The sequence below is a fragment of the Manduca sexta genome, chromosome 19, assembly GCF_014839805.1.
Source record: "Manduca sexta isolate Smith_Timp_Sample1 chromosome 19, JHU_Msex_v1.0, whole genome shotgun sequence".
NCBI lineage: Eukaryota > Metazoa > Arthropoda > Insecta > Lepidoptera > Sphingidae > Manduca > Manduca sexta.
The window spans coordinates 7,403,110-7,430,731 of NC_051133.1; the positions used below are offsets into that span (position 1 = coordinate 7,403,110).

General features: G+C 33.4%; 3 protein-coding genes across 8 annotated transcripts in view; 2 read left to right on the forward strand and 1 right to left on the reverse strand.

The window, feature by feature from the left end:
• Window positions 1-1,510: 1,510 nt before the first annotated feature.
• LOC115444003 (uncharacterized protein DDB_G0283357) lies at window positions 1,511-8,500 on the forward strand. Its single transcript, XM_030169607.2, has 3 exons — window positions 1,511-1,669; window positions 1,942-4,115; window positions 4,926-8,500. Exons 2-3 carry the CDS (start codon window positions 1,961-1,963, stop codon window positions 7,682-7,684), a joined length of 4,914 nt encoding a protein of 1,637 aa, XP_030025467.2. The 5' UTR covers window positions 1,511-1,669; window positions 1,942-1,960; the 3' UTR covers window positions 7,685-8,500.
• A 3,960-nt stretch (window positions 8,501-12,460) lies between these two features.
• On the forward strand, window positions 12,461-18,161 carry LOC115444005. 4 transcript variants are annotated; one of them, XM_037440370.1, is made up of 7 exons: window positions 12,461-12,669; window positions 12,930-13,009; window positions 13,381-13,538; window positions 14,817-14,888; window positions 16,025-16,163; window positions 16,783-16,904; window positions 17,124-18,161. In XM_037440370.1, exons 1-7 carry the CDS (start codon window positions 12,617-12,619, stop codon window positions 17,268-17,270), a joined length of 771 nt encoding a protein of 256 aa, XP_037296267.1. In that variant the 5' UTR covers window positions 12,461-12,616; the 3' UTR covers window positions 17,271-18,161. The 4 variants fall into 4 exon arrangements, with proteins under 4 accessions (XP_037296267.1, XP_030025473.2, XP_037296268.1 ...); XM_030169613.2 differs by having other exon boundaries at window positions 12,462-12,669; window positions 16,786-16,904; XM_037440371.1 differs by lacking the exon at window positions 14,817-14,888 and having other exon boundaries at window positions 12,462-12,669.
• LOC115444004 (monocarboxylate transporter 10) overlaps window positions 18,093-27,622 on the reverse strand; it is a 109,047-nt gene continuing 99,517 nt past the window's right edge. For all 3 annotated transcript variants that reach the window (XM_030169609.2, XM_030169610.2, XM_030169611.2), the window contains 9 exons: window positions 26,753-26,926; window positions 23,110-23,269; window positions 22,552-22,859; window positions 22,093-22,314; window positions 21,008-21,145; window positions 20,294-20,420; window positions 19,745-19,851; window positions 19,127-19,347; window positions 18,093-18,591 (listed from right to left, as the gene is read on the reverse strand). In XM_030169609.2, coding sequence (XP_030025469.2) covers window positions 18,349-18,591; window positions 19,127-19,347; window positions 19,745-19,851; window positions 20,294-20,420; window positions 21,008-21,145; window positions 22,093-22,314; window positions 22,552-22,859; window positions 23,110-23,269; window positions 26,753-26,926 — 1,700 coding nt within the window. In that variant the 3' untranslated portion in view covers window positions 18,093-18,348. The remainder of the gene's footprint in view (window positions 18,592-19,126; window positions 19,348-19,744; window positions 19,852-20,293; window positions 20,421-21,007; window positions 21,146-22,092; window positions 22,315-22,551; window positions 22,860-23,109; window positions 23,270-26,752; window positions 26,927-27,622) is intronic.

Below are 27,622 nucleotides of genomic sequence, written 5' to 3' on the forward strand. Positions count from 1 at the left end.
TTACACTTTTTTTACCCAAAAATTATAATTAATTGCTCTACGATTGATATTTTTTTCCCTAGACAACATCCACGGTTCCTGTGCGACTTTTACTCCATGAAGAGACCTCTAAATGACCGGCATTGACAGTTAAACTAAACATGTAAGCTACTTAAGTAATGAACAATAACTTATCGATATGAGACTACAGACAATAACAAATTACAGTTTAGAACTGGAAGTGGATTTATGTTCCAAATGCCGGCTAAAGCTATGAATTCAGATTCGCCATGATAGGATATATAAGCGGTATACATGCATATAGTGTTTAAATATAAAAGGGCCCTGTAAAGAGTTGAATGAGATATAATCTTCAGAAAATAATAATTTTGAATCACTACAAAAAAAAGCTTCTCGAAAATTTTAGATTGCGTTAATAACATAAACATATTGCTCATAACTGATACATAAAATATTGTTTACTTTGTAGCCATCAGTGGCGGCAACGTATAATTGTCTCAAGATTTTTCCTTTACATTAATTATTGTACTGATGCCCTATTTTTTTGAAAACAAGGCCAAGACAGTGTGTTTTGAGTACGAGTGATTTATTTAGTTGACTTATTACTTAAAATAAGGAAGATATTAATAGAAATTGTTTATTTTTTTTCAGAAACTAATTTTGGTTAATATAATAATGTTCGTTTCCATTGGAACACTATTGTTAAACACCAAGGGATTTTAATTGTATTTAATGCACTCCCTAGTCATTTTTTAAATAAAAAGATTGTTTATGCCAGTGTATTTAATTAACATCATTACAAACCTGTGCTACATACATATTATTATTTAATTGTTTCCGAAGGCATAATAAATGATCCTGCATCCTTTTGGGGTTCCTTAATCAAACACTAAATTATTCCCTCAGATTGTTTTTTGGTTAACAATATCAAAATTGCGCAATTGATAGAATACAGAAATATTCTTAGTCCCTACTAATATTATAAATATAAAAAAAAAATTGTGGGGATGTGTGAACGATTTTAGACATAAAATCATCTCACATCAATAAACGCATAAACTGCTAAATTAATTTAGATAATATTTGGCACATAGATAGATCAAGTCCTGGATTAACATATTATACTGTACTGGGGAGATAGAATGTGGGCCTGGGAATGAATTGAACTTTAGCATTTTTTTTTTAAAACAATAATTATCTAGATTTGTAATAGTTATAGGGACCGGTATACGCGGAACCCTTAGTGCGTTTAGTTACCTAGCCTTATTGCGTATTACATTTACACCTACGCAAATCGATGTGACATTAGTGAGACATTAGCTGATCATGGTTCAACTAGCGGATGCACTATGAAGTCATAACACTGATGAATCACTCCTAAGCAAAGAAAACCGAATGTCGACAATCACCGACTTTAATAGCAGCGCGGTCATATGGACAGTTTCAAGGTCTACAAATTTTTAATTACTATATATAATATTGAAGCATATTTTGCACAGCAGTACTTCTTGGAATAACGCTCGCTCATGACCGGGCAAGAGGTTATCTCTTAGGAGATAGAAAATTAAAGCACAATAAATTGGCGCGTCCCGATCGGGCAATGCCAGTATGCGAGACGCGTTTGTGATATAAACTGTTTCACTGTGAGCGTTAATTAAAATATTAATTGGTGAGTTTTTAATTTTAATAAAATATAATTTCATCTCATCTGAGGCAATAAAAAAAAATAGTAGTAATGCCTTTTAAAACAAATTATCAATTATAAGCAATATGATAATAAATAGAAAAAAAAATATATATTAATATTAATTAATTTGGATTTAATGAAAAAATTAAAAATAGTTAAGAATATAATCATTTAATTTTAATGGACTACTCTAGGAGGATATACGTTGTGTTTTTATATACTATTATATATTTTTTTTAATATTTTAATTTCAGAGTGGTGATAATTAACAACATGAAGCGCTTAGTCCTCATAGCCACATTGGCTACACTGGCTACAGCCAAGCCAGGTACATATAAAGAGACAGAAGACTTTCAATATTCGAGGAGTTCGACGGACGAAGGTAGTAAATCCGGCTTCTATGGCGCTCAGAGAGGAAATATGGGAGGAAACTATGAACGGGCACACAACATGGATGGGCTTGCACAGCATCAAATGAGCGGTTTAGTGAGACAGGTGGAAGGTGAATTAGGAGATGGGTCAAAAACTAAAAGTGGCAGTGTCTTTACTGCTGCCAATTCCAGAGGAATGTATGGATCGGGTCACTACGATCTTAGCAATCTCGAAGGTCGTAATTTTCAAGAAGGCGTTTCGTTCCATGATTCCCAATCACAATTGCAATCACATTCGTCCCTGACAGCTCAGTCTGGCCACCACAGTCACTCATCTGGCTACGGCGCGCAGTCATCTGGCTACAACGCGCAGTCAGCTGGATACAACGCGCAGTCAGGATACAATACGCAATCGTCAGATATTACCGCTCAGTCTTCTGCTTTAAATAGTGCTGCTTACAGCGGCCGTCACTTGCACGGTTCAAGGACACAGAGTGGATACAATGGTTATCAATATTTAGGATACAACGGAGCAGAAAACAATCAACAACAAGCGGAAAATTTACATGCTGCCGATCAGTATGAATATGGCCAACGACAAGCAAATGGTCATTATTCACAATCAGCATACAACAGTCAAAGTGCATACGATCAAAGCAGTTCTAACGTACGTAATGCAAATTCTTATGGGACAAATTCCCAAACTAGAGTGATATCTGCAGTACCCGTAAGAATTGTAGGTAGGCCTGGTACAAGGGTGGCAGTGCCAATTGCCACAAAACCTTACGATGCTTTGAATGGTGCCGCATATGAACAGAATTCCGTTAATAGCGATGCTGAAGTATTAAGCAATCAAAATCAAGATAACAGCTATAAACCCACTGGACCCAAACACTACGAATCATCGTACAGTTATCGAAAACAATGGGAAAAACATGATACGCATCCTGTTACTGTACTGCCGGTAGTAGTTCCTACCAGTAATTCATTCCCAAAAAATAGCGAACTCTATGAGGATGCACAGTCACTCTCCGCTGGTCAGCAATATGAATCATCTGGTCTTGGTTCTCATCGTTCTCACTCTCACTTAAGTAATTCCTACAGTGGCTACAATGCGAACGCTAATTTGGCTTCGTTAAGTCAATCGCAGCACCAATCTGCTTTTAATGCTCAGAGTCACAGGTCAACATCAGCAAAGGCCACAGATTCTAGTGCTTCCTCACAAGGAATTTACAATTCCGCCAATACTGCAGATACAACTAATCAAATTGAAGACGTAGACAGTAAACCTAAAAGTTACCATTCATCGTATTCCTATCACAAGTCGTGGGAAAGACAGGGTGATCCTTACGTCATAAAGCCAGCGAGCAGCGGCTTTAATACAGAAGCATCACAAAGACTAACTGCAGCATCTACCAATCATGGATCATGGTCATCTCAACGCTACGGATCACAATATCAACAAGCTCAACAAAATGTTTTAAATATGGAAGATTGCGATGAAAACGCTCATATTCGAGTCGCACGGTCTTACAACACACTTCAATATGATGAACAAAATACTTATCAGCAAAACAATGAGAATCAAGAAATATTGAGCCAACAATCTCAAAACCTAGAAGACTTAACTCAACAAACACAAAACAAATGGGATAAAATAGAGGATTTGGGACAGCAAAGACAGAATCAATGGGACCAATCAGAAGATTTAGTACAACAGACACAGAATAAATGGGATAAATTAGAAGATTTAGGACAACAGGCACAACATAATTGGGATCAGTCAGAAGATTTGGGCCAACAGGCACAAAATAAGTGGGACCAATCGGAAGATTTAGGACAACAATCTCAGAGTAAATGGGATAAGCTGGAAGATGCCGGACAACAGACGCAATCTCAGTGGGACAAGTTTGAAGATGGTGGCCAACAAACACAAAATCAATGGGATAAATTAGAAGATTTAGGACAACAAACAAGGCCGCAGTCATTTAACCTTGAAAACACTGATCAGCAGTCTCAGAGTAAATGGGATCATTTCGATGGACAACAATCACAACGTAAGTAGCGACGTTGATATTTCTGTTACATAGGATATTTATGTTTTGTTTACGAGATTCTAATAGTTGTTTACTCATTCAATAGTGACAGGCATGTGTAATTTTCTGAAGGCGTGCATAATTTATGGAGTTAAATTTCCTTAGATATACATTTTGCATTTAATTTCGCACTTTAGGGCACACGTGACATAACGATGGAAAATCTCATATGTCTGACCTAAAATTTATAATCTACTAAGATTTTCTGACAAATTAAACGCTTGTTTTGTATATCGTATGTAACCACTCTGTATACTAATTATGGCTAAGGTATAAGGTGTACCAATTGGAATATAGACACTATAGTTGATGTAATCAATCTACAGTTTATGTACTTGCTAACATTTTCTACTACTTATATGTGACTGGAATAAAAAGGATTTTATTGTTAGCCACATTTTTTATTATTTAATACGTAAAGATTAAATTATGGTAAATGTTAAGGAGTAACATATTAGTTTAGCACAAGAAGAAATCGATTTTCAAATATAAACGAAGATTAAAGCTTTCATAAAAAGTTTAAGTCTTTTTTAACAAAAACATAACATATTATACAAAATAAAACTAACCTAAATTTGTATAAATCCTAATAACAATAATTGTTTTACACAATTACAGAATAATCTAATCCAATCAAAAATTTTAAAACAAATCTTTATAATATAAACACAAATAATTTGTATAAATAACAATCCTCTAATAATAAATAACATCCACTACAATGGTGACGGAATAAACAAAAGAAGTATTAATTTTAACTTCTCCATTTAGTTGACGTTGGACAACAATTGCAAAATACATGGAGTCAACAGGAGAGCACCGGTGATGGTAGTGTGGGGCAAGAGACACAGATCAACTGGGATAATTTAAACACTTACACAACACCTAATAATGACAAGATATCTAAACCATCAACGGATATAGTTCCGTCAAGGGAACGAAACGATAACGACAAGAAGCCTTTATTTCCAAATCTCGACAGCCATGACAGTAATTTATTTGGTTCTCCAACTACCGGGTCCCCCAAAGAACAAACTGTACAAAGCAGTGGGGTAAATAATTTTCCCGAACACCCACATGATCCGTGGAATATGAATATCCCTTTTAATAGTAACAATAAATACTGGGTACCATCTGATAATGGCAACCTTCCAGCTCCTCATAATAATTATAATCATCCTTGGTTTAATCATTTTTCATACGTACCTCAAAATAGCGAACAAGCATTATTACAGAATAACTATCACAATCATCAAGCGCACACATATAATGCTTGGGAGCATCATTGGCCGTCATTCACGGAATCACAAACACAAAACAGTCGGCAAGAATCATCTATACATCACCATGATGCAGGTGAATTCAAGCCTTCAAATACTGCTCAAGGCACTTCTACGCTATGGAATTTATGGGATAAAGTTGATGCTATAGAGAAGCAAACAATTTCTTCTAATAAAAATGAAACCGAAGTGTCCCAAAATTCGTTTTTCTCACATACTGAATCTAATCATGGGCAAACATCTACCAATGACCAAAGCAAACCGCTGGGCAATCAGAATAAACCTTTCGTGCAAAACTATGGGCACAATGCGAGGGAACCCCAATTTTCTTATAAAGAGGAATCTACACCACCAACTTCAACGACAAAAAGAGAAGAAACTGTAACGTTTTCGACTCCTGTTATAGTAAATATTAAACCTCATGAAGGTAAATTGTCCCCGTCCGACGTAGGACGAGGTGATATTGGTCCTGAAGATAGTGTCCTAGATAACACACCGCAATCGAATTCCCAAGATATTTCCAATGAATTCGGCACACAAGCAAAACCTGATATTGTCGGTTCTATCCCAGAACATAAACGCTATAAAACGCCAGCTGAAATTGAAGCATTAAGTCAGGTATTAGGTGATGGTAAGACGACTACCGACAGCACACAAATTTTCAAAGAAAGTATTTTTAGTGCTAGTTCACACGGATCACCGAAGCACACGTTTTCAATAACTAGTAGCACAACTTCGCGTCCTGTAAGTGGATTTGATGAAAATGACAGACAATATCAGAATATGGGTCAATATGGCGGAAATACCGTAACAGTCGAAAGTGGCAAAATTAACACATTTGGTCAAACGGATCTTCAAGAATCTGTTAATCATTTTGATCAACAAAGTGAAGATTTTAAACAAGAAAACACAGACAAGGAATTTGAAATTCATAAACTGAATGCTGCGGATACGATTCTTCAAAGAGAACAAAACGAAAACAACAACAAACCTATTAACAAGGTAGAAATTAGCGAAAACGGTAACATTCCGACGCAACATAGCATGGTGAACAACGAAAATAAGACTAATAAACCTCTTCCAAACTCGTGGAATGACAATACAAATAGTCCAGATAACATATACAACTCTTGGTTCCACCAATTACCACACAAACCTCAAAATAGGGACCAAACACAATATAATAACTATAATAATCAAAGACCGAATAACCAACAATTAAACATTGGTCAACAAAATGAAAATTTTGGCCAACAAAGTGAAAGCTTCGGCCAACAAAGTGAAAACTTTGGACAACAAAGTGAAACTTTTGGACTACAAAGGGAACACTTTGAGCAACAAACCGACAACTTTGGACAACAAATCGAAAACTTAGGTCAACAAAGTGAAAACTTGGGCCAAAATTCTAATCAACAGTTTGAAAGTTTCTACCCACAATTTGACAAGAAGGAACTGGCCACAGTACAACAAAGTGAAAATTTTGGTCAACAAAGTGAAAGTTTTGGACAGCAAAGTGAAAATTTTGGACAACAAAGTGAAAATTTTGGTCAACAACGTGAAAGTTTTGGACAGCAAAGTGAAAATTTTGGACAAAAAAGTGAAATCTTTGAACAACAAAGCGAAACTTTTGGGCAACAAAGTGAAAGTTTTGGACGGCAAAGAGAAAATTTTGGACAACAAAGTGAAAACTTTGAACTAGGCGAAAATTTTGGCCAACAAAGTGAAAACTTGGGCCAAAGTGCTGATAGACAGTTTGAAAGTTTCGAGCCCCACTTTGAAAAGAAGGAACCAGCCACAGAAGAACAATTTGAAATTTTTGAACAGCAAGTAGATAAGTTCGACAAACTAGATACAGAACTTTTAAATTCAGAAACACAAAAACAACATAAACTACCGAATATTGAAATCAGTGAAAGTAATATGCATAACACATACAACCAACAACAAAGTGGAAACTGGAACCAAAACGAAGACAAGAAACAAAACAGACAAACAGGTTGGGAACTACATCAAAATCTAGACGAAAAAGGTCCTGTACAAGAAACACAAAACCTAGAAGTTATCCCAGTTGAAAAACCTATACATAAAATAGAGGTACCAGAAGAACGAGCTGGATATAAAGATCCAACATCTCCTAGTATTGTTACAGATACACCACCAGAAACTGAAAAGCCAGGGTTTTGGAAATCTGTAGGAAATAAATTTGTTAGTGCTAAAGATAAAGTATTTTCATGGTTCGGCAAAAGTTAGCTAGCTATATGGTCAAACATTGTTAATTATTATCTAGAGTAGAGATGGTCTAGAAATACAGACTAATTAACTAGTCATAATCATATTATTATATCTATAAAAATATGAAAAAATAAAGATGATATTAATTTAATTTTTTGAGTCATATACACATTGCAGAGAAACATTATAGATTATGAACATTTAAGTAAAAAAGTGCACTCACCTCAGGCAATGAATTAAAATATTTGACAAATGCTTGTTGTTGTACGGAATCTGTAAAAATAAAAATAACTACCATTTAATTTAACCATAAGTACATGCATGATCACAGTAAATCTAAAAGATATTACACAAGGTATTGTTGATGTTTGTCAATGCTGATAGCATGTTAAAGAAGAATTTTACAATAAAATATTTGAAATGATATGTTGTTTTTAATGAATATGTATGATTATTTTAATATTCTTTGCAATGATGTTTCCTAATGATATAATATTGTTGGTGTGGGAGGAGAATTACCTAATATTTTCTAGTTTTGAGAAAAATGCGATTTATTTACTGTTTTTTTATTATTGGATTTAAGACATAATTAATGAATAGAATACTATTTTATTAACTACTTGTTACAGTTAATTAAGTTTTCTTGCACGTAATGCAAATGTGTGAATAGTATAGTTAGGCTAAATAAATGCAGTTAGAGTAAGTAAATGATGAATAATAAATAATTTAGTAGTTAAATACAATAACCAAATCATGTTGGAATTTGAATCACATCTGTTTAACAACTTATGTTATTTAGGACATATTATTATATCTAAATTATAATTATTAATTTACTTATTGAATTGTTTATTTTTCCTTCAACTATTTGTTTTTTAACAAATTTCTATTTGTTAAAAGACTAATGCCTGTATACATAAACATTATGTATCTAAGGACGGAGCATTGCTGTGGTAGCAACTCTGTTTTTCAGCTTTGTTTATCTGACAAACATGCTACCTCAACTGTTATTCGCTTGCGTCTGGGTCACATAAGTTCTCCTGTATTTTTAAATAAAATCAGAGTCAGGGATCATTCATTATGTGATCGTGGTTTGGAAGAAGGAACTGTGGATCATCTATTTTTTAAATGTCCTAACCTTTCTTATTCTTTATATGATTGTCTTCCTTCAAATATCTCGAAACCTGTCAACATGTCTTTTTTATTAAGTTTAGTTGATTCTCCCTTTATATATGAACTTGTTAAATATATTTTAATTAATAATATTAGATTATAATAATATTAACTATGGGTAGTTATATGTACTTATATGTTTTTCTTTTTATGTATTTTCTCACAGTTGAAAATTAACATTATTATTTTAGTTTTATTAAGAACTTTCAAATTTGTAATTATTCCTCATCAAGGTTTTTCTTTTGTTTTTTTTATTTCATTCATATATGTTATCTACGTTTTCATATTTAGCTGGCCAAAGACTTTTTTGAGATATAGCATGTATGTCTTCTGCTCATATATAATTCTCTTTGCTTCTGCTTTTCAAACTTGACATTGGCAGAATTGTCGTATAAACGATACAGCCAAACAAAATAAATTGGAATTGGAATTGGACAGCCAACTAGATTAAAGTTGTATCTCAATATTAACCAATCACAACAGCTCTATCTCTACGCACTGCGAAGTCTGGCATGCCGTCAGCACTGAGAAACAGACTTGTTATCACAGCCATTCTCCGTCCTTACATAAATAATGTTTATGAATATGGGTGTTAATTTCTAAAACAGAACAAGATAATAATATGAAAATGCTTGTAAAGCTAAAATATGAGGTTTATTTTAGTTATACAAAAATATTGGAAAGTTACACTCAAACTCAAGCCTTATATTCCAGAAAGGGTTACCAAACAGATGTAGTAAAAATAAAAAATCATAAAATTCCAAGTTATGTTTCCAACTACATCAACATTTATTGATTTGTTGAATTTTTTAGTTAAGAGATTTATTTCAATTTGTCAATAAATACAGGACTTTTAGATGAAGACAGATTTACCTAACAATGGAATTACATTATTGTTGCCAATTGGATTGCAGTCATTGCATCTGACAATCTCTTGAAAGAGAAAAATTATAAAAATTGGAATTAAAGGAAAACAAATAACAAAAATAATAATAACAAGTAGAGATTATTGTCTAATTTTATAAATGAATTATTTTCATCATGAGTATTCCATCCCATGATGCGCCGAAGGCGAAATTATCGCTATATTGGGCATACATTTCAGACTCCAGGTTGATACTAAGTGCAATACCCAATATCACTTTGTTCAACCCAGGGACCGAACCCGAGACCTCAACACTGCACTTGCATCGTAATAAAAATCCGCCACCGAAGCAGTCATTCATTGTTTAATTGTCTGGATAAATATAGATCTATTGTATGCCAGTTTCACAACCATCTAAAGTTACTTACCTGAATAGCTTTCTTTTTTTATATAAATAGAGTATTCTTTCAATATCATCTATTTAGTTATTGCATAATATTGCAATAACACCCAGTTTACATGTTGACTGAGAGGTGTGTGGACATATTGTAAAATAAAAATAAAATTAACAAGGTGCGCAGCATTCAAAGGTAAGTTTTGTTACATAATATAATATGTTGTATACTGAAGTCTGAAATAAACTAAACCATTATAGTTGCTTTCTGAAATGCATACTTAATAGATTCGAAAATGAGCATGTAGTTTATTTTGACTCATTAAATCTTATTTTCTTTCATTTATTCTGTTCTTAATATTTAGTATATGGTAATACAATTTAGTATTTGGAGTTGTAAAAGCTTTATAGATACTAATGTTTAGTTAACAATCACATGGTTTTTAAAAAATAAATAACATTATTTATTTCACTGAAGAAAAGTAATTGTTAACTAATAGTTCACAAACTACAGTTGATGGCAGATTGTGACTACTAAGGCTTATAATGAAAAAAATTATGGCTTTGAACTAAATAAGCTGCTAAGTGAGAATGTTTAATAAGTATGTTCAGTGGTCGGCCACTAGATTCCTAATAGGTATTTTCATATTCATTTAATAACAAAATATAATCATTTAATTCAATACTATTCATACTGATTATTATATGATATCTAATTATGTTTAAATTGAAGAAAATAAAGTTGGTTAAAATTATAAAACTATTTTCTTTCTATAGATGTTGTTTTATTGCTTTATTTGAATTATATAATACACACCAATGGTAACCAATTGAAACAAGTAGTTGTAAACAAAACTTTGGCTTTCTTTGAAAGTTTCCTCTTATTTTTCACAATTTATGAATGGAAGTGTGATATTTTATATGTGGTTTTACAAATAGACTATATTTAGGGACAATTTAAATGAATGAATAAAATAAATATTTATTTTACATGCATAATATATATATATATATATATATATATATATATATATATATATATATTTTGAATCAACTGAAGGAACAAAGGACAGTAGTCATACCTATATATGTGAAGGAGATTGTTTTGTTTCTTTTACCTATTCAACTTTCAAAACGGTTGTTGATTAGAATGCCCATAACTGCAAATATAGATTCGCCGCTGTCAACGGAATAGGGCCACCAACTAGTCATTCACATTAATAATTACTAATGCCACTTGTTTATTTCTGTGCTTACATTTATTTTCAAAGATAACTTATCAATTTAATGGATAGTACAACAACTATTGTTAATAACATCAAAAAGACAAAAAGTCTGCAGAAAATCCCTCTACCTGTTTCCCTAAAGCATGTATTATAATGAAAACTCACCTAAACTTAATGCCTGTATGGGTTGTAATGAAGACATGTTTGCTATAATCGAAAATCGTTCATAAACTGTTCCCTTAAAATCGTTTTACTTGTTGGTTGCAATAACAATTTAGCTCTATTTACTCAGGTTAACAGAAATAAGTTTTGTAAACTATTACTCTCAAGAAATATAATAGTTACTACGGTGTATCACTATGATCTTTAAGAAGTTACAAAAGATATTCAGTAGGTAATTTTTTATTTTAGGATAGTTAGGTATTTGAACTTTTACCAAAACTTAATAATATCTATTTTAGTAATAACAAAAATATATTAGCTATATTTAGTCATTGATATTGGCGCGCAAACTGGAAAGTGTCAAATTCAGCAGTTAATTTGACATTGGATATATATTTTTTTATTATAGAGTAAGTAATTACCGTAAGAATCTAAAACGTAAGGAACAGCCTGAAGTGATCAAGAAGCGTATTGCCAAGTTAGATATAATTCATACATCAGTTAAAATTTCAAGTTTAAACTAACGAATAAATGACATGAAGAAAGTGGAAAACGGGATGCATGAGCCAGGCCTAAATCGGAATGCTCAACAATTTATGATTATCTCATATCAATTCGAGAAATTCAGAATTATTCACATTTAGAAAAATTCAGTATGTGTGTGATTAATACTAAAGGTGTACAGAGCTTCCTAGATGCCGAATCTTAATTCATAATTCTAAATGTGCCGGGCTATGGCCATTCGACTAAGGTCGAATAATGAGTATATGTCAAAATATATTGTCATATAGTGTATAGCAATGACTAACTATACTCTTTTACCATTGCTGTATAATCTAAAAATAAAAAAATATAATATATACTGTCATATTCAACGTTAAAAAATTACGAAAGATAATATGTTTAAGAATTTATATTTAAAGAAAAGACATACGTAAGACTAGGCAGTGTGGTCGAAAGACTATAGCCTTTCTTCTAAGGACGAATACTAAAAAAAATCGTCGTTCAAATGTCAAATCAAACGACAACTCACAGCTGGATTTATTAGACGATTTCTTTTGGCGATATTATTGAATTAAATCTCTTTTATAAATTATTTGTGCATTGTAATGCTATTTTTTTGTTAAAATATGTTGATTTTCAAGTGTGGCATAATTATATTATCTTCAACATATATATTGTCGTAAGTATAACGTAAATAAAATACAAAGCCCGAGATCATCGAACCTGTGTTTATTTTTTTTTTTATATTATTTCGTATTAATAGCTTTCTAATCGAAGTAGAATAGTTAGAAAGAGAAAAATGTGTAATTACGTTTCGTAGTACCTTATGTTCTATTAAATAAAAATCGTTCTACACTAAATAATACACTCTTGTTTATGAAATACTTTCACATCAATAAAAATAGTTTTAAGTAGTATATGTTTTTTTTTATTTTACAGTATTTGTTTCCAAATCGCTAAAGAGACGAATTCCTTGGACACTGGCCTTGCTTTTTTGTACATTGCCAGCGGTGCAATAGGTGAGAGGAATTTATGTTTTGTTATGTAAACTCAATGTCGAAATGTAACAAGTACCTACTTGAGTGTTGCATTCATGTTTTATAGATTTTACAGATTATAATTTTGTTATGAACATATTTACGGATCTGCATGGATGATTTGTTTCAAAGAATAAGACTACTTCATTTAAAAAATCAATGTCAAACTCCAAACATTATTTAAAAAAAAAAAGTTATAAAACACGCATAGTGTTGGTAAATACTGTCCAATAAAGGAGTTAGCATACCCATTTGTCCATATATTTTAAAAACGAGTGCCTACTTTTCATCTTTAACAAATGTTAATTGTTAAAATATCATTACTAATTGAATGCTTAAAATATTTTTTACAGCTGGCAAAATCATTTACGACAGATACCAGCAAGTTTACATACTGGGCTCACTAACACCCAATCCTAATGTCACATTGTTTGCAAATAGGATTGCTTCTTTCTCGGCCTCATTCCTGTCTTTGGGCTTCCTTGTTTACTTCTTTCTCTTCTTATTTAAGGTAAGTCTTAATTTTAACAATATATGTTAACTGTATTGTTTGATATCAATTATATAGCAGGAAACTGCATAAAATTAGATTTTTTTTTGTGTGAAGTGATAAATATAATTAATTTTACTATACTATTTAATATTTACATGAACTATGTGTAACTAACATATTGTGTGTTTTCTAATTCATAGAATAATGTAATTATTTATCTAGGTTATTCAAATTAAAAAACAAACAAAGGTCATTATGATTTTGACAAAATTATGATTATATGTGTCAATCTTGCTGTACCTTAACATTACTAAGAATACTTTATTTTCTGAGATATGTATCTCTCTTATGTTTAAATGCACATTGGACATGCATTTCCTACATAATATATGGAGAAAGGATTTTGCAATTTTTGACCTTAAAGCACTCAAACCTATAATAGGTCTCATCTTTTGATCTTTATAAACAACAGGATTGATTGGTGTTAAAAAAGTTTTTGTATCGACAGACTCCTATCAAAGTTTTGTTGTAGCTGCAGGGATTAAGCTAGATGCTCATGCTGCTCTATCTTGGAAATGCAGCCTGTATATTATAAAACTTTTTGTCATAAGTGCTACACCTATTTACTTTTGAAAGTGAATGTAATTAAAACCCTTATTTAATTTATATTTATTTTATGCTAGTATGTTACCATATCACATTACTTGTAAGGTTAACTGAGTTACAGAGGTGTTATTTAATACTAGAATATAATATTCGAGAATAACACAGCTAAAAGCGTAAGCTGTATGAAGCACATTGTCTTATTAATTTTAAAGTTTTAAAGTTTTACTCAACTTTAAATAAATATCAAAATCTCGAAATTCAAATAACAATAATGTGAATAATCTCATAGAAATATTATGCTATATGTCCAAAACTATTGATGTGAAATAGATCAAATTTAATATGGCGCTAATTAAAAAAAAAATAAGTAACTAAGCATTGGTTCGTCAGTCAACTATGATGACCTAAGGAAGCCTTCAAATTAGTCGAGCGGTTGCAGGGCGGTTGTAACGCTGCAGTCGCGCGGTAAGGTGAATTTAACGGTACCTTGGAAAGTTAAACAACATAAATACCGTCTGGTAAACTTTAAAGATCACAAATCCAGCAAAATTTTTCTATAAAGTTATATTCCATACATTCTACTCATTAGTTATTTCCACTAAAATATTTTGACACTAATATTATCATAAGGTGTTTAAGTTTAATAAATCATTTTCATTTCCACATTTCACATAACACAACTGTTTGCAGGTAAATAATAATTGCTTAACAGCATTAAATATTTTTGTATGTGGATTTGGTACTTTATATATATGGATGCAGGTATGATATAGTTACTTTTTATAATATTAATCAGTTAGCAAAAATCAAAAATGCCGCCCCGAGTTTTAAAAATATTGTGTTATGTGATGTCAGTAGAGTTTTAGTATTGTCTATTTTCAAGATTTGCTCTGTGTCACAAGTATTTTTCATTATTCAGTTTTTTAATTTTAAAGTCTATGTGTTAATTTGTCCTAAGACTTAATCGATAAATTCTTGATTTTTGCTAACATAATTTAAGTTAATTTTGAATAATACATTTATGGTAAAATTTAGAGGAACGAAGAAAAAATGCTGAATAATACCAAATATTTTCACGTTAGGTATTTGTTATCTATCTCAGTGTATGGAAAAAAGATTTGGACTGTTTTTAATTGAGGAGTGTTTTTGGATTTTTCTGTTAGGTCTTAATTTAATGGAATCTTATCTTAAGAAAGATTGGGGATTTCTGCAGTTTTTGGAAATTTTGGTTTAGTTTAAAATTTTACCATAAAAATATCGCCGTATTATGTCAACATAAAGACTAATGGAAGTGATAATGGTGGATCTCATTGAACCTCAAATGTCGCCTAACTTTTTTTTCTCAGTTTCTATTGAGTGTCTTAAACTTGGGGGGTTTCCAATCCTATCGTTTTCAACAATGGTTAGCAATAACACATGACACTTCCGTCGGAAGAAGCCCACAGCCGTTCCTAATGCGTCGACAAAGGCTACCACAGAGTTTAAAGTTGGTATACCATATAGTTGTCAGTCTCCTCCCACAAAGGTTTTTCGGTAGTAATAAGGCAGTTTCCCCGCGAAACCAAAAATAAAACTATTTTAATTTTTTAATTAGTTAAGTGCAGAAATTATAAAATTACTTAACATCTCTCGTTAAACATGAAAAATCTGCCTTTGAGCTAATATTTCGTTTGCCTTCACGTTCTTCCAAATTTACCATGAGTTGATTTGTGTATATTATGTGTTTTATTTACAAATAATATTTTAATCTATATACATACTTACCTATTAAAAATAACAAATCGTTTGAAATAAATGCATGTACCTAATTGTTTCATCAAATTTCATATATCATAAAAAAATACATTTCGTCGGTCGCTGTTGTGTGTTTATCTATTAATATTGTTGTTATATTGCAGTGCATCATAACAACTTATATCTCAACACTATTCTACGATAAATATTTGTTAGTGCTTCGACAATGCCTTGCCAATGTGAGCTTCCTAATTTTAATTATAATGGCAATATTCGGAACCGTCACATCTTTGCTACCATTAGGTGAGACATTTTTGTAAATTATTATATATTTCTATTATATTATTGTTATGTTATTCATTCATAATGTACCGGGTGACTATTTAAGTTAAGAAGTTAACATGAAGATTGGATCAAAAGCAATCGAACGGCGAACGGCAAGCTCGTCTCTTCATTCAAAGCAAAAAAAAACATAGATTTATTGAATTTAGAATGTTATTCAACTAAGGTTTCGACAAAAACTGATATTTATTTAAATAACAAATAGTTACTAAATGTGAAAATGCGCTAAAAATTTCCTTATTTATTTTTCTTACGATTTATAAAACAACACAATCAACCTTGTGGAAGTTAAAAATAATAATAAATGTTTGAGTACTACCTATTCTGCTACAATGTTTGTCAGCATCTTAATAAAGGGTATTTATGCAGGTTTCACTCTTTCAATACATTTTTTTATTCAATTTTCTTTATTTTTTTTACAAATCGTGCTTCTTGTGATATTATAGTATATACTTATACCTATGTATTTGCATGAGTGATAATATGTTTAGCCTCACTAGAATCATAACCCAAATCAACATTTCATCAACTTTTAAAACACTTTGTTATTATGTGGTTATATAGTTATAAATTTGTGTTACAGGTGGCTCCAGTGGAATTACCTTCTGTTTTTTCGTGACGTCCCTGTGCGGTAACATATTGGCGGCAATATTTTGTATATTCATATTATCTTTTGAAAAGGAGTATGAATATTTTTCAGAGGTAAAATAATAAAAAGGACATCTCTCGTTTATTGTAACCAATATATCAATGGTCAATTTAGAAGATATATTACAAGCAACTTTAAATGTTTGTCAGTTCTTTTCCACATAAATAACAAATAAGATAATACCAAATTTGAACAGCAAAGTTTTTAGATAATGGCAAATTGACCCAAATAATATAAATAAAAACAGTAATAAACTATTATATTTGTTTCAGGGATTGAGGTCAGAAATGCTGCTTGATGATGACTGTTCTTTGAACAATGCGTCACTATCAGACGTGGAAAGTTTATTCAGGGCCCAAAACGTAACGTCTAGTGCAATCGTCATAAAGGGTAATATCTGCTGTGCAAAAATGTCTTGACCTGAGGCCGTGCCCTACGCGGGCACGCCACCTGATACAACGAACCAAGCACCAAACTCGCCTTCTTATGGTAGCTTCGGTAATACGAATTTAAAGTTAGTTGTTAAGCAAGAAAATGAATGTGACGAAGGTAGACAAGAAGAAGACGTAGAAGATAATGACAGTGGTATGTCATCAGAAGAGAACGATGACTCTTCTAAAGTAAATTTAAGTGATAATGTAAATAAGATCGTTAGTTTACCTTTAGATGATAATTGTGAAGTAACGACAAAGTGCCTATCTTTCGAATCTCATTGTGCCGAGCACTATACTGAGATTCCATGTTGTTCGAACGACTTTAGAGATATAAGTGTTACTGTGGAAAATGATGCAAATGAATTGTTGATTCCACATTGTTCGAACGACTGTAGAAATGTAAGTGTTAATATGGAAAGTAATACAAATATACTGCATTTGGATGGTTCTGAAGATGCACATATTGAGAGTAAAGTTCCAGATTATATTGTGATAGATCTGACATGTGATGTCGAGAGTGTTTGTGATTTAAACAGTGACGATATGGTGGTAAGAGGTACAAATGATAGTAACGATGATTGTGATTATTCCGGTATACCTAGTGTTGAAGCAAATAAAAGTTTAGTACCAGTTGAGAACAACGAAATCGCGAACACTGAAAATCAAAAGCTGCTCAGCTTATCACTATCAATACTCCTCGCTGCGCTGTTACAGGCGATGCGCTGTTTCGCCCAGTTTTTAGAAGATATTGTAGTCCCACAACGGTAATAATTAATAATCAATTTATGTGTTCCTTTTGTATATTGGTGCAGTATTTATTAGTTTTATTGTAAACATACAAAATGTCAATAATATTATATTTAACTACATTTTAAATCATGTTTTTTTTTTCATATAATTAGGGTATTCAACAAAAACAACTTTATAATAATGATTTAATAAATTATGTTGAACAATTACACAAATGCTATTCACACACATCAAATAAATTAATGAGGTTAAATAGGTCATACACTAGTTTATTTACTATTAATTATTGTCTCCTTGTTATTTCACTACAAGTTTATAATGATGCCTCATTGATCACTGTTATCAGTCTATTGTTGGTATTATGGCACTTTTTCTTCCATTTGATAGAGTTTTTTGAGTGAATCTCTGGGGAGGTGGGCTGCTCTTGAACGGTTGATGGTTGCGGCGATGAGTTGGCCATTACGATTGACCATCGCCGGCTTCGATGTTCGTTCAGGTTTGGCAGTTCGGCGATTAGGTTGTTTTCATATTCACTCAGCATTAGATAGTTCTCCACCTGGAATTTGTAGTTAAACTCGTTTCTTGGGCTTTTATTATCATAAGTTTTAGATTTAATGAATATTTGATAAATATATGGACGATTGATACAATTGTCCATGTTCATGTTCCGTCTTCACGGACTGAACGTAAACAATAATAAAAAAACAAAAGTTAGCATATCGTTATAGATACTACTGTTCGCAAATTGTAACTCTGAAAAATGTGGAAAATGTTGTAATTTTTTTTAGGAATTACTTACAACACTTTCATTTTTACCTACAATTTGAATATGTTTCGTTATTTTCAGTATGGAACAATATTATAATACGTAGCATCTGCCTATAAACTTGTCACATGGTCTTAGATTGTTCCTTTAGTAACAAATTAACGTTAAATCGATAAAGCCATGGGATTGGGCCGACACTCGACACGGCTTGAGTAGTAGCAAGCATGCAGAATATGTTATGAAGTTGTAGCCTTTCAGTCAACTTGGATATTGTTAGATCAACTGTGAACATATCGGTTGTTCGTCATCTTAGTATTTCTCTCACCTTATTACAACTAGTGATACAATCACCACCACAATCTAGATCCTCGAGGAGATGCTCTGGTATGTCGAGATCTAAATCGAGATCTAGGCCACCTTCCTCGCTGATGCAGGTAAGTTCAGGCGGCACGTTCGGCGGTGGAGAGCCGAGGCTGCCGGGCCCGATGCTGTCCAGCAGCAGATCGCGACCAGCTCTGTCTGGAGCTACCAGTTCAGCCCCTAGAACTGTAGATACAATTGGAAATTTAATTAGGTAGGTACTTACTCTATGATGGATTTTGTTTTGCAGACTTGTTTATCGGTTTTCGTTCCTTAAGTTGCAGTAAACAAAATTAATTTGCTTTCTATGAACTTATTACATTTTGTCTTGAGTTGTTTAGCAACATGGGCGTTACCAACTTTAAACTCAAGGGCGAGGGAGGGGAAAATCTCCAATTTTAATCCATTTGGGTGCGAAGCGGGGTTTTATATTGGTAGTCACATTAATTCTAGGGCAGGATAGCTGCCTTCTCCTCACCCCTAACCTTGTAGCCAAGATCAACACGGGTCATATATTACGTACTGATAATACATAAATTCAACGCATGCTAAGCCTTAGCAATATAATGCTGAAATAAGAAACCTAGTGCGGTGGCCGCGCCGACAGCCGTGCGAGCGTCGCGCTCGCGGCTGTGGCTCCGGCGCGTCGGTCCGCAGGTTGGCTCGCATGATGCCGTGCCCCCGTTTTCTCTGCAAATATTAATACATAGTGTTATTTTGACTATATGAACAATACTATTAGTAGTTAGTCACGGCTCTATCTGTGTGAAAACTAGCTAGATTGCTACCTATTCAGGAATGAAGTCCTGGAGTGTATTTTATCTATGTAGGTATGCAGCAGTTTTCATCCAAATCTTTTTTACATAAAACAAAGTGTAAATATCCAAACATTATCATAGGCTCGATTTTATTACGATAATAAGTGCAAGTCGGAGTAATGTAAGAGTAATGTAACAAGTAAGAGTAAGCACCTAGTTGACTTCATATTTGTTAAGAATACCCGAATCTTAGGTAATACCTTCGGTATGTTACTTGGATATGAAATTGAGAATTAATAACTCAAGAGCCTCTACAATCATTGGGCAATGGAAGGCCTTTATCAAAAATGATAACCAGGAATCGTAGGCCATACTTGGTGTGTTTTTGTGTGACGCTACGTCGATGTAAATCTATGCAGAAAAGTGAGAGTGAACCGATGAGCGAGCAGGTTGAACTAAAGTAATATCCCGCCTTTCCACCGCAGCCAACGTTTATGTATCCTGAAATAATAAAAAACAATAATTGTTAGATACTTCTGCAAACGCACCATAACTTAAACTTATTTCAGAAGTTCCCAAATTTTCTTTCTCTATAGACCCTTTTCAAAATTTTGCTACTTCCGGTGAACCTTTTTGCTTTTCTGGTTTCGCAGAGAAAGTGCGTTCCAACTACTGCTCAACCATCGTGGGAGGCGTCTGGACAGTTGTGTTGGGGTCACCGTGCCTCTTACGACCTCTATTAATATTATCTGCCTATATTTATAGGTGGTCAAGCCAACATTTTATTACTTTACTTTTAAGCCAGATAAATTCATGGACTCCTTGTCTATAATTGTGGACTCCCATTTTTTGATCACGGCAACATAGATTACCATCAAGTCTCCCGTGGATCCCTGGAGGTCCTCGATCACTCAGGTACCTACTCAATAAATTTTAATTAAGAACTAGCACTAGGTAAGTCCTTATTCATGCAATACTAATAATTTTGTTATTCTGATTTTATCTTTGTCGTATTTCTTCCAATGCTGTTATGAAAGAGAATATCAATATGTGCTTAGGTTCAATATACATATATTTTTATACATAACCTGATAAGGGTACACCAATAGCTATCGGTACAGCCTGAGAACATTGCACGAAACCCCAAGTGCGTGCAAAATTCCTGGACCTGACACGCTCGTACGTATACATTTTCAAAGAGTAGTGGTAACCACCGCAGAATATCCCTGTAAATAAATTGTTTGATGAGGTGAAAATAAGTAGTGTGTAAAAAATCTCGCCATGTTGAGGTGATATATGGAAATAAATTTACGACAATGTTAACATTAAAACGATAAAGCAGCGAAGCAGGTTTTTATTTTACTGGTCTGGCTCTACTATCGATAAAGTGCTAATATTTAAATAATATTACTATTATTGGTGATATGATCACAAGGAAGCTCTTTTTATTATTTAAAAAAGGGTTGACAGTCAACTAAGTTTATCTACTAATAATTTTATAGAAACAAGCTCTTGCTCGCGGCTTCGCCCGCGTGAGTGGGTTTTCCGAGATAAAAGTCCCGCTATATATTTTTCCGGTATAAAAAGTAGCTTATAACCTCCCCAGGGTCTTAAATTAGCTATATACCAATTTTCATAAAAATCCGTTCAGTAGATTTTGTAAAAATTGATAACATACAGACAGACAGAAAAGGGGACTTTGTTTTATAATATGTACCCAAAGATTTAATCAATAAAATCGGATCGTCAAATATATACATTTAAAACAGTTTGCGGAGGATGCATAAAACACAGTTGAATAGCTTGGCAATTAAATGTCTCACATTTTGAAGTAATTACCAAAGCATGTGGATCTAGTCACGACGGCGCGTCGGTGTGATCGTCTTGAAATTTATAAACTGGGTTATATAATTGCAACATACTCGTAAATTTATTTACATCACGGCTTCTAGCGTGTTATAAAATTTAAACCTTTCGAGTAGGTAATTTAGATTTATATCTCCTATAGTACATCAATTCTCAATTGTAAGCGCTACGTCTGTTTATGAAATAAAGATGACTATTGTTATGCCTACTTTAGTAATTATAGTAATATTTTAGAAAGCAATGTTAAAACGAGATTTGAAAATGTAAAGAGCTCTTTAGCGTTCATGAAATACCTCCTCCATCTTACCATAAATCCAAGCAAACATGACATATCCTCTATAAGAACCCTCAACTGCAGTCAGAGCCATGGTGGCCAGGCCACACACAAACACAGCAGCTTGCGTGAGGTACTGTCGTGCGATACGACATTCGGCCGAGTTTTGTCGGACTAGCAGGCCGAAAGCCGCACACCCTACAGCCCAAGCCAGGCCCAGATATGCTTGTAGCAACTCCGCGGTATCACCAAGACCTGGAAATTTAACATACAATACAATGTAAATCAAGTATATGTATAGTATAATTTCTGAAGTATTATCTAGCTATGACAAAATAGTACCTAATCATTATATATCTACTTAGTATTATAATTGAACGGAAACTTCTTACTAACTCAGTTAAGTATTTCTTACATTCAATGATATGACGCTGACAACCCCATGGAATATATCAACTTTTATCTATAGTTATTTATAAAAAATATACTCACCTTCCTCCTCAGCGTGATAAGCTAAATAAAATATGGGCGTATTTATCCCAAAAGCCGATATTCCGGTCGACATTAGCAATATCCTGACTGTCTTCGATTTCAACGTAGAGAAATCGAAGAAGGGTTGCCTATCATCTGTTTTGTTCCGATCTTTCATTTTCCGCTTGATTTTGTTTTGGTTTTTAAGATGTAGTATCGCTCGGCGTTGTGGATGATACAGAGATGCAGAACGATAGAACGTGCCTAGTATGAAGGTTACAAATACTACTCCAGTTACTGCCTGCAATCCTAGACGCCAGCCAATTGCTCTGAAATAGATTTAATTGCATATTACTTTGCATAAACGTTTGATGGGACGATTGGTGTCTAATTTCCGATATATCCGCCTAGGTATTAGATATTTTACATGACAAAAAACCTTCCATAACATTTTGTTTCGATAAGTTGATTAGTCGCTGTAATTTTAGGAAAATAAGCCGGCATAGTTTTAATGATAATTAAAAGATGTAACCCTTCAAGGTTTAGTTTGCAGATTAAATGTGTAAGTTCCTTTTTTACCTGATAGCACCTTTGATAAACGTTGACATGACTGCGATGCCAAGCCCGCTGCCGCTCACAATGAATATCTCGACGAGTTCTCGCCTTCGCTTGAAGTACTGCGCCACCATCAAAGTCGAGCAATCTCTTGTCAACCCGACACCCACACCTACCACCGTTCCTGATAACACGTACACGTAGTTGCTTTTTTATTTGTGGGTCTTATCTTAAAATAACCCACATAATTAAAAAGAAAATGAAAGAATACTTTACAAACGAAAAACTGCAACACTCTCACTAAACGTACAGATAGGATTAAGGATTTTTGATTAATAATACCTACTTACCTACTTAGGTAAGTTAGGTTTTGCATTACATTGCTTCGTCGCTTCGTCTAAATTATTCTCACGACATCAATAGACATCAATATACATCTTGCTATTCAAATTTGGATGGAGCACACTTCCTTTTATTGAAATGCAAGGAAAATGTCTTGACAACCCATCCTCACTATTCAGTACATCACGGCTTCCGACGATTGCTCTGTCTAGACGTTTTCGATGGCAGACTTTATGAATCACCTATTGCTTGATTTTTAGACTGTGTCCTTTCTTAGAACGTACACATAGCTATGGTGAAATATGAATGCACTATCTACTGTGACTTTCGCCTATGTCACCGTAGATATCAACGGACAAATATTTAACTTATTTCATTAAAAAGTGCGTAAAATTGAATGAGTCTAATATTAGTCATAAATAAATCAGTCAACTCTCGAATTCTAATTTCATGTAAAATATGTGAAAGGACTATTGAAATCGAATGATTCGGAATGCATGTACGCACACAATAGGCTGTCAGTGATTCAGGATCCGGCCACTTATCAAAATTCACGGCAGTTAGTAGTGAAATCAGCATTTCACATGGGATGAAAAGCCATTATTTTAATACCTATTATTTAAGTAAGTGGAGTTTGTGGTCCATAGTCCAAAATAAAAAGTATTAATCGAGTGCAAAATAGTATCAGAAGGATTTAATTATACAGTTAAAAATAGAGAACTACGTCGGAAATGATCTAAAAGCACGTCAAAGCATAATAAATTACAGATGATACCTAGGACTGAAATTGTACAACGCCTTCTAAAGTTCAATTAAAGAGAATAATAGTGGAGTAAATATCTGTTTCTGTTGCATTAGACGTGCAATGCTGGGCGGGTATTAGACATTGCAATCATGTTTATTCAGCACGGTCTTTGCGAGATAAAGCTGTATCGGATTGTGGCGAGGATGCCGTTTATTTCGCTTTCAACGTGTCGATAGCCCGGCTTATATGGTGAGGCATTGAATCGCTAAAATATCGGCAATATTAGTCGACGAGATCATATATCATGTAACGGATTTCAGTACAAATTGACGATAGAGAAAATAAGACATAAAAAGAATCGGCAACCATATTTTTTTTAGTGTCTCTGAATACAGATGAACTATTGACTTACCTAATGGTAAGTGGTTACCATCGTCCATGGATGTGCGCATAGCCAGGAGCAAAGCTATTGCTGATTACCGTAAAAACATTGTTTTCAGCCTCGTTTGAAAAAGTACAAGTCATAGAGCTGAGTAAATAAGTAGAATTAAGAATGAGCAAACTTAGACATTATGTATTTAAAGGCAGAAATATCCATGATTATTAATTATTTTTACGTTTTTCTTTCAACTGCGAGAACTAATCACTAACTAGACGTGAATTTAAATTCTTTACTTGCCAATACTTGTTTAGTTACCCAGATTAAAGGTGAAACAAAATGTATGAAAATGGACCTTGAGGTATCGCCTTAATGCAATAGACGTCCTTGCACATACTAGAGCATTAAAGTAGGTATAGACAAACAGAGTTAGATAAACGCGGATAAGTTTTAATGTGTCTTTCCAGAAATGGGTTTACACTCAAAAAGACTTGTGTTACTAGTTCCTTAACGTTCATACTGCAAGGAACTAGAACAATATTATTTATATTTAATGTCTTTACGAACAATAAACGCAGGTTAAGAAACAGAATTTAGTGCCAGAAGTTTACTTGAAACGGTTTTGACTTCAATTGCATCTATTGCATTTAAATCAAAATAAATAAATATTAATACTTATGTGAATACCTTCTGATTTTATATTCTTCTAGAAATCATAATAATCTAGAAATAAAGAATACGGTGATTCATTTTGAATATGAACTTTTTACTGCGGTTTTGGTCAATGCCCCTTTTTCGTTCTTTTCCACAAGGAACATAATTTATTATAAACAAGAGTAGGGGAGGCGATGTAATTTATAACAGAGTTTCCTGATGTTGCAAATATCGTACTAATTTATATACAAATACCGTTCCTACAGCACCAAAGTATCTTTGGTTTCTTGAAGAAGTGCTTACTGGGTACGTTTATATTGTTCGAAGTTTGTTTGGTTGGTAAACTGCATTATTGCACACATGTATGGCTTTACACATCCTGGTGTTTACATTGTAATGTGAAAAGAGTTTTGTTATTCAACACATACAGTGACTGTTAATACACCTTATTAAAAATCTTTGTATGTTCTTTCATTGTCATCAATACTTTAAGCATAAGAATTCGGATTTTACAGTTATTTTTTAAATACTTAAATAAACCTATTCAGAAATAGGTAATAAACATCTCTGTCTTCACAAAATCTATTTTCATTTTATGTTCAAAATGAAACATTGCGAATATACAATTTCACCTAAGTAGGTAAATGTGAATCATACCAAATGGGTAAGTGTTGATTGCTTTATAGAAGCTTTCTGGTGGTATGATGACATCTTTAAGTACATCACTGATTTACTGACAATAGGGTTGTCTATAAGGGATGTAGAAATTTTGAGCCTCGAAAATCTCAGGGATACAGATATAAATTGACTTATGGATATTTTACAAAGCTGAAAATATAAGGTGCATTAATTAGTTCGTTTGGCAACCCTGTTATGACGCCAATTAACGGTTACCTTTGATGTACGAAACGAGTCTCGGATATGAATCTCGGAATAAATTGAGTTGTCGGCGGCACGTGGCCGTGTTTGGTGCATTATCGTTCTGTTTACATTATGTTAATAAAATTCAGCGGATATGGGAATTATTTCTTTATTGGAAAGGCAAGTCTTGTTTATGTCTTCAGTGAGAGTGCTTTTTGAGAGAACAATCTTACACAAATTTTTATATGGTTTTAAGTATATTTTAATTACCGATTAATATATTGTTTAAAGAGCTGCTTGTTCTTTTATAATTGGTATCATCACGAAGACATACCTGGATAAGGTATGCTCAGATTGCAAAGAAATGAACGCTAGTCTATTGAACCGGTTGATGAGGAGGGTCATGATTTATACTTGGCTAGACTAGTATTTACATTCGTTTCACGACAGATGCAAGCAAGTTGGATTAAAATAATTAGCGTTATTTTCTATTGTTCCGAAATTTCAAGATCCTAGGGGAGGTTTTAATGTCATTTTACTATAGCGATGGAACAGCATGGTAGATGTACCTATCATCTACATATTTACAAGCAGGGATGGGTCACGGGAGACACTGCAATATGATATGCTGGATATTTTCTTATGCTTATTCACGGTAAGAAAGTTGTCAAGTTAAAATATTATACCGTAACTGAAGAATAGTTGGTGGAATTGTGTAGCGAAGGAGGTGAAGAGACAGCCGAGGGCCGCTACCAGCCCGCCGACGACGGCCGTGACGCGCGTTGACTTGCGCACGCACAGCGCCACCGTCACAGGCGACAGGGCTAGCGCTACGCCAGCTGACAGAGCTCCTAGGCAACCTGGAATTAAGAATGTAGTTAAGTCATCATTTTACTGCCCATAAAACGGAACATAAATTGATGTACACGCGTGGGTTTAATTTTTTTTATACGACACGGGAAAATTATTCTACTGCATCTGGTGGTAAGTAGAGTGGTAACCAGGTATAGTTTGGACTGACGAGATATGACTGTTTGTATCTAACTATGTGTACAATAATTGATCCGGTCGCATACAAATATCCTATGTGCAGTAAGTATTAAAATTCTGAAATGGTTACACTTGTTACGGTGTCGTTTGCACTACAACACTAATCTAGAAGGGTTTGATGTCAGGACGGCAGACCGTCGTAAAAGGTAGGCCAAATTGTTTCCGCAATATCTTGAGAAAGCGCGTTGCGTCGACCCCATATTTCAGAACAATAAGGATAATTTTAAAGCCGAACATCTGACTGATGTCAATTACCTCTGGTGTGTTTAATTGCGATTAAATCGTGTAACGTAATATCACATAACCAGTTGGTATGAACGAGAGGACGGATTCTTTTGTACTTCTGTTCAGAAGTGGGACATATGTGGGCTAGTAAAAAATCTTAAAGTACATTCTCAGTACCGATTTATAGTTCATTATAAACTAAAACCGTTCACCGTCTTATGAGTGAACCACAAAAAGAGTGATGTTTATTGTGATCGGGCGCCGTAAAGATCCGCGCTCGG

Coding starts and splice junctions, on each gene's coding strand:
- LOC115444003 (XM_030169607.2), top strand. CDS start 1,961: ATGAAGCGCTTAGTCCTCATAGCCACATTGGCTACACTGGCTACAGCC. Junction 4,116..4,925: donor CGATGGACAACAATCACAAC/GTAAGTAGCGAC, acceptor TTCTCCATTTAG/TTGACGTTGGACAACAATTG.
- LOC115444005 (XM_037440370.1), top strand. CDS start 12,617: ATGTTGATTTTCAAGTGTGGCATAATTATATTATCTTCAACATATATA. Junction 13,010..13,380: donor CATTGCCAGCGGTGCAATAG/GTGAGAGGAATT, acceptor TATTTTTTACAG/CTGGCAAAATCATTTACGAC. Junction 16,905..17,123: donor AGTATGAATATTTTTCAGAG/GTAAAATAATAA, acceptor TATTTGTTTCAG/GGATTGAGGTCAGAAATGCT.